Source organism: Toxorhynchites rutilus, chromosome 3, assembly GCF_029784135.1.
Source record: "Toxorhynchites rutilus septentrionalis strain SRP chromosome 3, ASM2978413v1, whole genome shotgun sequence".
Taxonomy (NCBI): Eukaryota; Metazoa; Arthropoda; class Insecta; order Diptera; family Culicidae; genus Toxorhynchites; species Toxorhynchites rutilus.
In genome coordinates this window covers 330,382,534-330,396,275 of record NC_073746.1, presented here as the reverse complement: position 1 = coordinate 330,396,275, position 13,742 = coordinate 330,382,534, and the positions used below count along the sequence as shown (strand labels likewise).

The 13,742-nt window shown below is 39.5% G+C and overlaps 1 protein-coding gene across 2 annotated transcripts; it reads left to right on the top strand.

Annotated features, from left to right (window-relative positions):
• Positions 1-5,253: 5,253 nt before the first annotated feature.
• LOC129777878 (probable methylmalonate-semialdehyde dehydrogenase [acylating], mitochondrial) lies at positions 5,254-10,650 on the top strand. 2 transcript variants are annotated; one of them, XM_055784448.1, is made up of 4 exons: positions 5,254-5,413; positions 8,880-9,083; positions 9,140-9,293; positions 9,350-10,650. In XM_055784448.1, the coding sequence occupies exons 1-4, from the start codon at positions 5,384-5,386 to the stop codon at positions 10,525-10,527; spliced, it is 1,566 nt and encodes a 521-aa protein (XP_055640423.1). In that variant the 5' UTR covers positions 5,254-5,383; the 3' UTR covers positions 10,528-10,650. The 2 variants fall into 2 exon arrangements, with proteins under 2 accessions (XP_055640423.1, XP_055640425.1); XM_055784450.1 differs by lacking the exon at positions 5,254-5,413 and adding an exon at positions 5,437-8,803.
• The last annotated feature ends 3,092 nt before the right edge of the window (positions 10,651-13,742 follow it).

Genomic DNA, 13,742 nt, shown 5'->3' with positions numbered 1-13,742 from the left:
CGTCATTTCAGATACTAGAGATGAATGAACTTCCGCGGTTCGAGAACTACGTAAACATGAGATGTGCAATATTTTTAGAGGGAAATGTAAAATACAATGATCGTTTGACAATTCTTCCGTTCACATATTTTGGTAGTGCATATCATATCAAACGTAAAAGGACGTACATCAAATTTATTTGTCAGGAAGAACATGATCTATTACTAAAGTTTCGATGCATTCTAAAGGGTGTGTCACATCAAATTGCATCACGGAAAAAACGCTGTAGAAATTCGCCCAGTAGACCGATCCTTTTGAAAATTTTAGACAGTAAAATAAAAACTATTAAACAACTTTTGACATTTTCTTTTTATTCATACTTCGAGCCCAAGCCCGTATGCTAGCACCTTCCTCTTTACCCCGTCCATAAGGTTCTGTACAACGTCAGGTTGTAGTTTTTTTTGAACAGAAATCCATTTTCTCTTGAAGTCCGCCTCCGATTTGACAACTTTTGGGATCTTCCGGAGGGCCTGCTTCATAATTGCCCAATATTTCTCTATTGGGCGAAGCTCCGGCGCGTTGGGCGGGTTCATTTCCTTTGGCACGAAGGTGACCCCGTTGGCTTCGTACCACTCCAACACGTCCTTTGAATAGTGGCACGAAGCGAGATCCGGCCAGAAGATGGTCGGGCCCTCGTGCTGCTTCAGCAGTGGTAGTAAGCGCTTCTGTAGGCACTCCTTAAGGTAAACCTGCCCGTTTACCTTGCCGGTCATCACGAAGGGGGCGCTCCGCTTTCCGCAAGAGCAGATCGCTTGCCACACCATGTACTTTTTGGCAAACTTGGATAGTTTCTGCTTGCGAATCTCCTCCGGAACGCTGAATTTGTCCTCTGCGGAGAAGAACAACAGGCCCGGCAGCTGACGAAAGTCCGCTTTGACGTAGGTTTCGTCGTCCATTACCAGGCAATGCGGCTTCGTCAGCATTTCGGTGTACAGCTTCCGGGCTCGCGTCTTCCCCACCATGTTTTGCCTTTCGTCGCGGTTAGGAGCCTTCTGAACCTTGTATGTACGCAGGCCCTCCCGCTGCTTGGTCCGCTGAACGCCTGAACTTGACAAATTCAGCTTATTGGCGACATCCCGGACCGAACTTCTCGGATCACGTCTAAACTGCTTAACTACGCGCTTGTGATCTTTTTCACTGACGGAGCATCCATTTTTGCCGTTCTTCACCTTCCGGTCGATGGTTAGGTTCTCGAAGTATCGTTTTATTACTCTGCTGACCGTGGATTGGACGATTCCCAGCATCTTACCGATGTCCCAATGTGACAACTCCGGATTCTCGAAATGAGTGCACAGGATTAATTCACGACGCTCTTTTTCGTTCGACGACATTTTTCCAAATTTACGAAAAATTGACAGTGAAGCATGGCCAACGTGATCTATACACTCTTATCTGATTATAAGCGAAAGCTGAAGATATAATTCCTAAAAATTAAATTTCTACCACGTTTTTTTCCGTGATGCAACTTGATGTGACACACCCTTTAAAATAATATTCGAAGTGGTAAACAAGTGGATTGCATAATATAATTGCGTAGTTCTACGTCGAAAATATGCGGTCGTGTCCTAGATACAACCCCTTACATTTTTTTAATATAATATACTTGTCATGGTCATGGTCACATCCGGGGCGGATCGCCCGCTCCGCTTTGACTTTGTGGTTGGTCAAATGAGTTAACTTGATATCATTTTCTGATCAATCAATAGATATTAAATTCAGAAAATATCAAGTGTAATTAATGATTATTAATACAAGTCCAACAATAATAATCCAAGGAGTCGATAACGACCACTTTGAGAATCCCTGGTGTAGAGTAACACCAACGATCGATGAGCAAAGTAGTCAACAAGTCGATGGTCAGACAGAAAAAGCAAAAGTGCAAACGTTAGTGGTTGAAGACGAAGCGACTGTCGATACTCGATCATGTGATCTGTCGTTGGATTCCCTGAAGCATGAGGCACTGACTTCGTATTACTGCATCATGAGAAGTCCAACTGTTTTCAAACATCTAATGGTGAAGATGAAAATAGGAATAATTTGATCAACTTGGGCTTTCATCCATAATCGGATTTTGTAGTATCTGCATTTTCCAAAGAGACGTACCAAGTTGCTCTATGACGAAACCAGAACAAAAAGACAAATGCGCACCTTTGCCCCATAGTGGAGGCAAAGGTGCGCACTTATTGAATTGAGCTTCTGAGATAATTTATACCAAAAATAATTGCTTTATCATCAGAAGCGGAAAAAGCATCATTAATAGAGAGTGTAGGCACCGTTCAGAAGGCAGGAGGGGGAGTTCTGTGTTTTTTTATGGGTGGAGAAGAGTGGGTGTTATAGTCGAACATACCACGTGGAAATTTTTGGGAGGAAGGAGACTGACATTATAAGGTATCCACAAAATGTCCAACATTTGAAACAGAATTCGATTTTATTAACAAACTAGCTGACCCAGCGAACTTCGTCCCACCCACAATTGATATATTGATATAAATCATTTCAAACACTCAAGTTCCCATAGAAACTATTTTTATGTACGTAATCTATACTCGCGGTATATATTTTCTTTTTTGACATATAAACCTGATGCAGACTAAGACGCATCAGTCCTGATACTGACTGTTTAAATCCGTGGCTCCGTTCTTAAGTTAAATCGTGAGGAACGGACATCAAATAATTTTTATTTATATAGATCAAGTTTATAAATACACATAGTTACCTTCACTTTTATTTGATTTATTTGAAACTCATTGTTGAAAATAAAAACAATATTGATTTGAAGTTCATTGTGAAAACATAAACATAAACGAAGCATAACCGTTATTGAATTGAATGCATGCTGAAAATAAAAACATTTTTCATTCTAAATTCATTTTGAATTATTTTTAAGCGAAGAGACAGACGGTGGTTCCACATGAAGCTAGAAGCCCAATCTCTTCCTGCAAGTTTTGCAACTTTGTTGAATTCATGCTGGAGGTTGTTGGCTTCCGAAAAATCCAACACCATACGCCGTAAATCTTTGAGAGTCATACCACAGAAAACTTTGTCAAGTGGCCTGCAGATCCTCAGACTGCTCACTCGTAAAAACTTATCTGGACCTAGGTGCTCGCTGACACATTCCAGCAGAAGTAGAAATGTCAATAAAAGAAGATTCAAATCATAAATCACTTTTTGATATGAGCCTCTTCCTCAGAGCTGATTTAGAAGTATCGAGGTCTGCCGCAATCCGACACTTCGAGACTCCCTCCCGAAGCCTCTGTCGGGCCATTTGAGCATTTCTGGAGTGCATCTCTTCAAATTATTTTTCTTCTTGGGGGTCCCGTTAAAAATTTTGTTGAAAACAGTTTATAAATTTTTTTCAGAGCAAAACTCTGGTGCGAACTTTAGCCCCACAAGCAATTTTTGAACTAATCGAATTTTAAAAAAAAGCTCTTGAACTTTTTCACGAAAACGAATACGCACTATCATCTACTATAGAATGAAGGTTTCCTTGAGAGTGTAATTTCGAACTTTCCAGTTATTTTAGGTAAGTAAATCGTCATCTCCAAAACTGAAAAAATTAGATTACAGCGCAAAACTCTTTTTACCTCATAACTTTCTGCCACTTTCATGAAATATATCTTTTTTTATATGTGTGAGCTGCTGGTGTAATAATGTATCAAACGACTACACTGTTGTCGAAATTTCATGCTCGTTTGCTTCAAAATGGCAAATGCGCATCTTTGCCCCGCATTGCTCTAATAATGAAATCATGCGATGAAATTAGGAAATCTATGGCAGCAATTTGGTCAAAATAACTTTAACGCCGTTTTCATAAATCAAACAGGAATGATCACTCTAGACAGATTAAAATAGTAAGGAACTAAACGAAAACTATTTGTTTCATTTTCGTCAACTCAAAGGGTACGTCAGCATACGTTGTTTGCTGCAAAAAGCGGGTAGATTTGTTATCATTATCTTACGGAGATGACGCATATAATACATTCACGATTAAACTAAAAATGGCAGGATAAGCCCTGAGAAAATAATACTAGTAGACACAGCTTTCTATTTTGTAACCATTGTATTGATATAAATATATAAAGTATATAAGATATAAAGTGTTGGTATCTAAGAAAATATGTGTGGTATCAGTAATAATGATCCTGAATTTGAGCTTATCGAGATGTTTTGATAACACGAGCTGCAACGTTGTGCCTTTTTATATGTCGGCTATACTGCCGTTCTACGCGTAGTTGGCCCATGTTACTTTTCGACAATTTTCACTTTTCTTCATAAAACGATGTTTTCATGCATAATTTTCCAGAAAACTCAAAAGAAGTTATTGTTTGTTCTCCGCTTTTAAAAAACCCCACATCAAGCTCAATTGTCCCATGTCGATATTCTACGCATAACAGTCCCGCCATATATTTTCTATAGATCCGTAATGGTATTAATCGGTTAAAGTACAAGCATTTCGTGTCACGTGGGCTGATGCACTCATTTCTGGTTTGAAAGAACGAACTTATTTTCAAACAATCGAAAAAAAAAGTTTAATAGAACACGTGTACGCGTTGTTAGCGAATGCATAATAATAACGATCACTCCCTTCTTCATAAAACGATGTATTTATGTATAATTTTAAACATAAAAAAACTTATTGTTTATTCCCAGTATCTCAAAACACGTCGATTTCAATTGTTCCATGTTGATATTCTAGGCATAACTGTTGCACCATGAAATTTTCAAACTCGTAATCAAGCTTAATTGGTTAAAGCCGGGTAACTTTTCCAATTCATTAGACAATAGTTGACTGCTTATAAAAAAACCCGGTATATTGCTAAACTGAAATGCTTAAAGCTTCTGATAGACAATGCTAGAAAACTTTGATTTAATTTTTCTCAGTTGCTAATTTTGGAACATGGGACTACTGTGGGTAGAACGACAGTATAGTAAAGTTTCAATAAATGATTTACCTATGAAGATAAAATATGTGTATATTTTCGTACCTCATACTTTATCCGATCAGGTATCTGAAGATATTTCGTAAAACTACTGCAAAAGAGGAAGGGAATAATACTTTATTATTTTGAGGGGCGTGAATACCTAACTGGTTTCACAAATTTTATACACTCTCACTAGCCCCCGTGTTTGAATATGATTTGAATGATTATCAATTTATTTCCTCTCACACTGACACAGCGCGGTCGCCGGTAGTGACACGCGTATGGTAACAAAAACAAGTTTCAGTTCGCATGGGGGTTTGGCTGTCGACGTAGTAATTCGCTTCATCAGTTCTTTCTCAACCATTCCGGTTGCATTACGACTTTCTGCGATTTTCGGGTTCTCTGGAGGCACGTCTAGCAAAATGGCTCTAGTGAGACTACTAGCGTTGAAGGTATGTTGTTTAGGATACAGATATGAATTGTGCTAGGAATCAAATAATACGCCACAATCCCGAACCTGAGTTATGTAATGTGATGTGGTAGACAAGCGTTGAATCGTGGAATCTTTCGGTAAACAGTGACTGAATATATTTAAAAATATATCGGTAGTGGTTGTGTTTGGCGAAAGTGGCGACAGTCTAGTTCAAGGCCAATTGTGATTAGCTAGATGTACGTCACAGAATTTCGTAGTGTATTCGGTCATTGAACCTTAATAATCACAACGAGTTACCAGAATGGAACTAAAACATGTGGCTTTGTTTGCAATTGCAGACTCCTTCATAGAAAGTGCGATGTAAAACAGTATTGTTGCAACTAAATTGATTCTATTAGTAGAAATTTTTTTCCGCTTGCATATTTCTTTTGTTACATAAGGTTGACCTCAGAGCTATTTTGCGTAAGGTATTCAAATTTCCGAAACAAGCTTCTGGCCTTTGGCTTTTTAGGTCGAATAATTAGCTTCAACTTAATATTGTGAGGGGCTGATTTGAATTATAAACATTATTCATCCAATGACGAGCACTACGGTTCACTATGAGAATTCTGTTACTGTTAGATGTATACTGGGTACCCATCTCAATGACTAAAACACCATACAGCAATAGTTTTACATCCGGACAGGATGGCACCAGTGGTTGTGTGGTTAGCGTAACAGCCTCACAACCCGGCCGGCAAGGGATCAATCTCCAAGCTGGCGTCGTTGGGATTTTCTGAGGCTAAAGATCTCTGGATACTTGGTGTAAGTATTATAGCGAAAGCTGTTGCCCCGGCTCATGAGTTGTTGAGTCTGTTAGGTAGGAAACAATGAACCATTTTACAGTATCTGTTGATTATTTTTTGATTAATAGTCGAATTTCGATGGAATACAAAAATTGATGGTTTTAGGTGAAATAAATGGGAGTGCGGGGGATATCGACACCCTGTCGGGTAAAACCGACACATTTGAAGAAACGAATGAAAACTTGTTACAATAATTTCAAAGTATTAAGAGGTTATTTATATATTATGTGGATACTTTAAGATTCCAGTTTAGGTGTGCATCCACGTGAAATGTGCCAATGGGTGTTGAAGAAGGGATACCATGAGCTCTGCCAGACTTTTTTGTTGACATGACTGATTCAACGTTGGTTTTGGCTGTTTTGTTAGTTCAGCTCGGCCGTTTTTTTTTTCGAGTATAAACAAGAGGCATCTACAAAAAGTAAGAACGCATTTTTCCTGTCTGTAAAACACAAATCAGGTGTCGATTTTACCCTGACTGAAGGTGTCGGTGTTACCCCGAATGAACTTGAAATTTCAAAACAATGTTTTCGAGAATTGATGAGCAATAACACCACCTACCGTCTCAGTAAGTTAGTTTTACCCACAGTGTCCGTTTTCCCCTACTAAACGTGGCGGGAATATACCGACGTAAAATAAATGAAGATAAAAAAATTCAATCATAAATATGTTATGAAACCCTGAAAGCTTGTGTTCCTTCTGAAAGTGCACGTGGAATGATAGTTGTATATTGTGTCATATTCGTATTTTTGTTGTTATTAATCAAAATAAATTGAAAACGTGAATCTTAACGTTAGCATTAAAAAATGGACTTTTTTTCGGATGGTGATAAATAAAACTGAGATAGATAATTGGGTTTGATAAATTTCCCTTGTGAGCGGCCTTTCGGCAGTTAACCGGAATATATAACGTAAAAAAAGACAAGTATAAACAGGAGACATCGAAAAATTTTCAAAAAATTGTTTCTAACTGAAAAAAATCAGGGGGTGTCGATTTTACCCACAGTGTCCGTTTTTCCCTGATTTCCCCTACTAAAATACCGACGTAAAATAAATGAAGATAAAAAAAATTCAATCATAAATATATTTTGAAACCCTGTATAGGCAAAAGGAAGCTTGTTCCTTTCGAAATTACACGTGGAATGATAGCTGTATATTGAGTCATATTCGTATTTTAGTTGTTATAAATCAAAATACATTGAAAACGTGAATCTTAACGTTTGCATTAAAAAAGGACTTTTATCGGGTGGTGATTAATAAAACTGAGATAAATAATTGAGTTTGATAAATTTCCCTTGCGAGCGGCCTTCCGGCAGTTAACCGGAATATTCGCCATGGCGGACGAAAACATGCGTGTAGGCATGTTTTTAAGTTCTTCCTTTGTTTTATTTATCATTTCTTTTTCAGTTTTCGCGACAAAAAATTGTTTGAGTAGATCTTACGCTTCAGGTTTGCCCTGAAATTCTCGATGGAACGCTGCTGGGGGACGTTGAGCGGGTTCTTGGGTACCACATCGATATTAAGCCGCTCGCTCCATCTCCTCTAACTATCGCTTCGAGTAGTGGGCCGACGCCAGATCCGGCCAGAACACCGCGTTTTCGCCCTTATGGTATTTCTTGATGAACGACGCAACTTCCGGCAGGCACTTCGTACTATAAATTTCCCCGTTCATGGCCAGACCGGAACTAAAGATAAGCGGCTTTGACATCCCCTTCTCGCTGATTGTCAGCCACAGCAACATCTTCTTGGGGAACTTGGTGTGTGAAATAAACTTCACTTCGGAGCATACATTCTTCGTGGGAGAAGTAAAATAAAGTAAAGTGCCCTGCCAGTCGTTGCCATTCAGAGTGAGATAAGTCTCGTCGTCCATCACCACCGCCACGTCGTGATTCGCCGGAAAAATCGACTTGACCATCTTATTCAGCCGCAGCTGCTGCGTCATTACCTGCAGCTCTGAGACCAGTGGACCGGACTTCAGCTTCGTGATATATATGTCCATTAGAGTGCTAATGGATGTATGGGAAAAAAGTGACCCTCGAATTCTCAAAGCGAACTTGATTAAGAATGTTTACTAGTGTCGCTCAGCGGTCAAAGTTTAAGTTTTCAAAACCCGAAAAATCACTCAAAGGGGGAGTAAAGGAAATCGGTGTTTTCGAAAAAAAAATTGATGCCAAATGTCTTCAAATTACATGAAACGTCGAGATCTACTGTCATCTCGAAAAATTTTTTTGTCAAGAATCGACACTCTGGGACATTTGGCATCACAGGGTAGTTTTTCGTGGGAATCAACATTTTTTAATCAAGTTCGCTTTGAAAATTCGAGACGGCCATTTTCATTGGCACTCTAATGTCTATGTTCGCCAGGTACTTTTTCACTGTTTGGCCGGTTGTACAGAACTGCCGGCCAAGCGCACCGTTCTTTGAAAGCGCACACTTTTGCACGGAGTAGTTTCAATGTTTTCGTCATCACGGTTAGAGTTTGACTGATAGAGCTGTCAATTTTTTTCTGCTGGCTCATGGGTTACTATGTTTGATGCTGCATAGGTAGTTTCGTCAGTGCGTGTGAAGGTAAAACCCATGAAAAATCGGCAATTTTTGGCCATTTTTTAAATGCAAACATTAAAACAAAGTTTATCTGTTCCAGGGCCGCAATGCATTGCAGCGTAGCTACAGCTCTGCGGCAGTTCCGACCACCAAAATGTTCATTGATGGCAAATTCGTGGACTCAAAAACTACTGAATGGATCGATTTACACGATCCAGCCACCAACGAGGTGGTAACACGAGTTCCAAAGTGCACCCAGAACGAAATGAAGGCAGCAGTGGAATCCTCAAAGAAAGCATTCAAGGTATGGTTGTGATTCTTATTCTGTATCTAATTCACTCAAAATTTATATTCCGGTAGACCTGGAGCCAAACATCTATCCTCGGAAGGCAACAGGTGATGTTCAAGTTGCAGCACATCATCAGGAACAATATGTCCGAACTGGCTAAGAATATCACCAAGGAGCAAGGAAAGACACTCGTTGATGCGGAGGGTGACGTCCTAAGAGGACTGCGTAAGTTTCAACTATCGACTACCAGAAGCAATCTAATTTTGTACCCCCCTAATTAGAGGTCGTTGAGCACTGTTGCAGTATAACCTCGCTGCAAATGGGGGAGACCGTTTCCAACATCGCTAAGGACATGGATACGTACTCATACACACTTCCCCTGGGTGTAACAGCTGGAATCTGTCCGTTCAATTTCCCGGCCATGATTCCATTGTGGATGTTTCCAGTTGCCATCACAACTGGCAACACTAGTATTATCAAGCCATCGGAACGTGTTCCTGGGGCCACTATGCTATTAATGGAAATGTTGAATGAGGCTGGTTGTCCTCCGGGGGTAGTCAACGTCATCCACGGAGCCCATGATACCGTTAATTTCATCTGTGATCATCCAACCATCAAGGCTGTATCGTTCGTTGGTTCCGATCAAGCTGGAAGGTACATCTATGAACGGGCTGGACGCAACGGAAAACGTGTTCAATCAAATATGGGTGCAAAGAATCATGGTGTGATTATGGCAGATGCTAACAAGGAAAATACATTGAACCAACTAGCAGGAGCAGCATTTGGTGCTGCTGGCCAGAGATGCATGGCTCTATCGACAGCTGTTTTCGTTGGTGAAGCCAAGAATTGGATTCCTGATTTGGTTGAGCGTGCTCGTAAATTGAAGGTAAACGCAGGACATGTGCCCGGAACGGATGTGGGTCCAGTCATTTCGCCCCAATCCAAGCAGAGAATCCACGACCTGGTTGAATCCGGTATCAAAGAAGGTGCCAAGATTATACTCGATGGTCGGGATATTAAGGTTGAGAGCTTCGAAAAGGGAAATTTCGTAGGACCCACTATCCTCTCTGATGTGAAGCCTAACATGAAATGTTACACTGAGGAAATATTCGGACCAGTGCTGGTGTGTCTGACCGTGGATACTTTGGATGAAGCTGTTGAGTTGATTAACAGTAATCCTTACGGAAATGGTACAGCCATATTCACTACGAATGGAGCAACAGCTAGGAAGTTTGTAAATGAAATCGATGTTGGTCAGGTTGGTGTGAATGTTCCAATTCCGGTTCCATTGCCGATGTTTTCCTTTACTGGATCACGAGGAAGCTTCCTCGGAGATTGCCACTTCTATGGCAAGCAGGGGGTTAAATTCTACACCCAGACTAAAACAGTTACCCAGCTTTGGCGCGAAGGAGATGTTTCACATACCAAGGCCGCCGTCGCCATGCCGACAATGAAATAGTGAGATCTTCTAAGCAGTTTTATTCTGTCTTCCAATATCAAGTGCATTTACTAGACTAATGAGATTTTATATTATGCATTTAAAATGATACTGTATCAATAAATAAATGTCATCCGCGTACAAGACCTATTTTAATCATCCACTAGCCAATATTCATATTTCAATCTTGTCAAGGTATGTGATCCGCGTGATACCGCACAACATAACATCTTGCGGTGCGCTACACATCTCAGTCAAACTGGCCACACTATATTTCAGCAACGACTCCAGTGACAGATCTGTGAACTAATTTCATTCTTGTTTGGACGTGTCCATTTTCCTTCCGCTTTGTATTTCGCGTTATATTTATTCACGTAATAAAAGCTATACTGAGTTTCATTCCGATAATATTTCGCTATTTTATTTCGTGCACTTCAATCTCACAAGTGGACGGACAATCATCTGACGAGGCGATGTTCGTCTCGTATTTCGACCAGGATGGGGTAACGCCAACTAACGAAGAGTGACCGATTATTATTTTTTTTCAAAAATATTTTTGCTGTAATGCTATGCTGTATAGATTACAAAACACGCATCATATGAACGATCTGTAGTTGTGGAATTTCTTTGGACTCTGATGACATACCCCTTTTCATCCAGTGCAGTTTTCTGTATGATTTATGCATCATTGGTACATTTTTATAGATGAATTTTTTTGCTGTTCGTTTTTTCAGCGTCATTGCCAGTGCTTCCGTGGCCGAGTGGTTAGTGTCACACATTATCTTGCCGGGAGTAAACGTTCGATTCCCAGTATGGTCGGGGTTTTTTTCGTCAAAGGAATTTCTTTCGACTTGCACTATGCTCACGCGTATTCTTGAGCTTGCCGCTCAGAATACATTCAAGGCGTGTTATTTGGTATGAGAAATCTCAACTAAGTACTACTAATAAAACTGACCGAAGCAATACCTCTGTTGAGACGGCGAAAGTAAGCCGTAACAGAGCCGAATTTTAATCGTGTACATGTCACATGTTTATCATATCTATAATTACCACATTACACAGTTGCCATTTTTCGGCGTTAGAGTATTCCCTTCTATACCATTGCAAATGGTACACATTTACACAGTAACCATTTAGGCGTAAGAGTTTTCCTTCTGTTCTTCCATTATCCAGTTAGACCGGACAGCGGAGACAGTTGATCGATCATTGTTGAGTTATTTATAGAACAGCAGCCCGATGTGTCTTGCAGAGCAGAGCAGTTGTATCGCAGTTAATCGATCTCCATCTCTGATGATTGTTGCGTGGAAGTAGTTATTCTGTAATAACACAAAGATGGCCAATGAGGGCCCTGAGTTTTGAGCTTACTGATACGTTAATAAGCAAAATTGTCGTATTTGGTTCGATGAGCAACCACAAGCAATACAAGATGCCAATGTATCCCGAAAAATGTACTGTCCGCTGCCAGAGTACGAAAAAGGTCGAGAGCTTGTGCTGTGTGATTCGGGACATCGAAGCTGAGTTTGACATTTATAGCGAATTCGTTTTTGTTCAGTTTCAACCCCAGTGCCGCACTAACTGCTGTCAAAAGTTTTTTTATTCACTCAGTTTCGCACTCAGTGTCGCACTAGTTCGCCCCGAAAGCTGTTAGTTTCGCACTGAGATGTTTCACGGGTTGGCACTCGGGTTCACCAATACTAGTTGTATGAACTGAACTGTCAAGTTCCGAATATTGTTTTGGAAAATCTAAAAATAAAGACTATGAAAATGGAAAACCTGCTGCTTTTGCTTTTGTATTATTGGAATCGTAATCCAATTCGGATTCTGATTTTGAAGAGTAGAGTAGACGGCATTAAGCTACGTGTGCTTTCATTGGGAGGTGGAAATAATGATGGATATTCAGGTGGAATAAATTTCAAAATCAAAATTATGAATGAAAATTTACTTTAACGTATCGAATATTTATTTTATGTGATTAAATAAAAGTTTTTTTTCCGATATCGCAGAATATTGAACGAAAACTGTGTCTAATGATGGTTTTATATTATAATAGTAATTATTTGTGGAACAAACAGGAAATGCATCGACAAATGGTTAAGTGAGTGTCAGAACTACATGTGTTAGGTAATCAAACAATATTAAGTAAAAATTTTCATTCAAACTTTTATATGTTTACACTGCACTTGGCCCTTCTGATCTGATGGAGAACAATTTACCTCCCAAGCACTAATATCACCACCAGACGTCGACACTGTACATTTGCCGTCGTAAATATAAACAAATCAGACTATATAACGCACACCAACAAACCACCGCATTCGTGAAACTGAAAACGTTTTTTTATTACAGAGTCAGTTTGGCACTGACTCAGTTTTAAAAACGAATTCGCTATTAGTTTACATGAAACAAATACAAACTGAACGCAAGGAGCGATGAATTTGAACAAGTAGTTTTATATGAGAGATAATTTTAATTTTTATGATGAATTTCACATGAAACTATAATGTTCTGCAGATCTAATTAAGTTCAAATATATAAATTAGGAACGTTAGAAAAATCTAAATTCAAAAAGCAAATTATCAATGAAAATAAAATTCTTGGGGCCCTCAATTGACCATCTTCGTCTGTTATTCTAGCTACTATGTCCACGTAGTAATCATTAAGTGACGGCAATCCCAGCCTCTCTCCGTTCACACACGCTCTGCTGCATTGAACAAGAAACATTGGTAATGCTATTAATAACACAACAATGGAATCCTCATATCAACTATCACGCTTCATACGGTCCAACTGTGAATAGTGGAACAATAGGAATACTCTTACGCCGAAAAGGTGGTTTTTCTAACTGTTGATTTGTAAACTCCGTGACATAGCCCGGTATCACTGCCTTCCTTGGCCGAACCAATGTAAGGTTGTATACCATTTTTTTTGTGGCTTGAGTGCGCCTCCACGATCTAAAAGCTCGATGTCAGAACCAATTATCTGAAAAATTTGCTCTACCTTCGCAGGAATCGTCCGAAACGATGAATAAAAATTAGCTTCATGCTGTAATGCTATAATGTCAAAGCATGTTAGAATGTTGTAATATTAAAAAAACACAACACTGTTTTCCTAGATGGAGTTTTTGGTTCAACTTCCGATCTTGATGCGAAAACCATTTGGCTTTCATCTTTTGAAAACTCCCGTGGTTTCGTGAAAATGGAACACAAACAACAAACTCTTTAATAGATGTACGAACT

Coding starts and splice junctions, on each gene's coding strand:
- LOC129777878 (XM_055784448.1), top strand. CDS start 5,384: ATGGCTCTAGTGAGACTACTAGCGTTGAAG. Junction 5,414..8,879: donor TGAGACTACTAGCGTTGAAG/GTATGTTGTTTA, acceptor TATCTGTTCCAG/GGCCGCAATGCATTGCAGCG. Junction 9,294..9,349: donor TGACGTCCTAAGAGGACTGC/GTAAGTTTCAAC, acceptor CCCCCTAATTAG/AGGTCGTTGAGCACTGTTGC.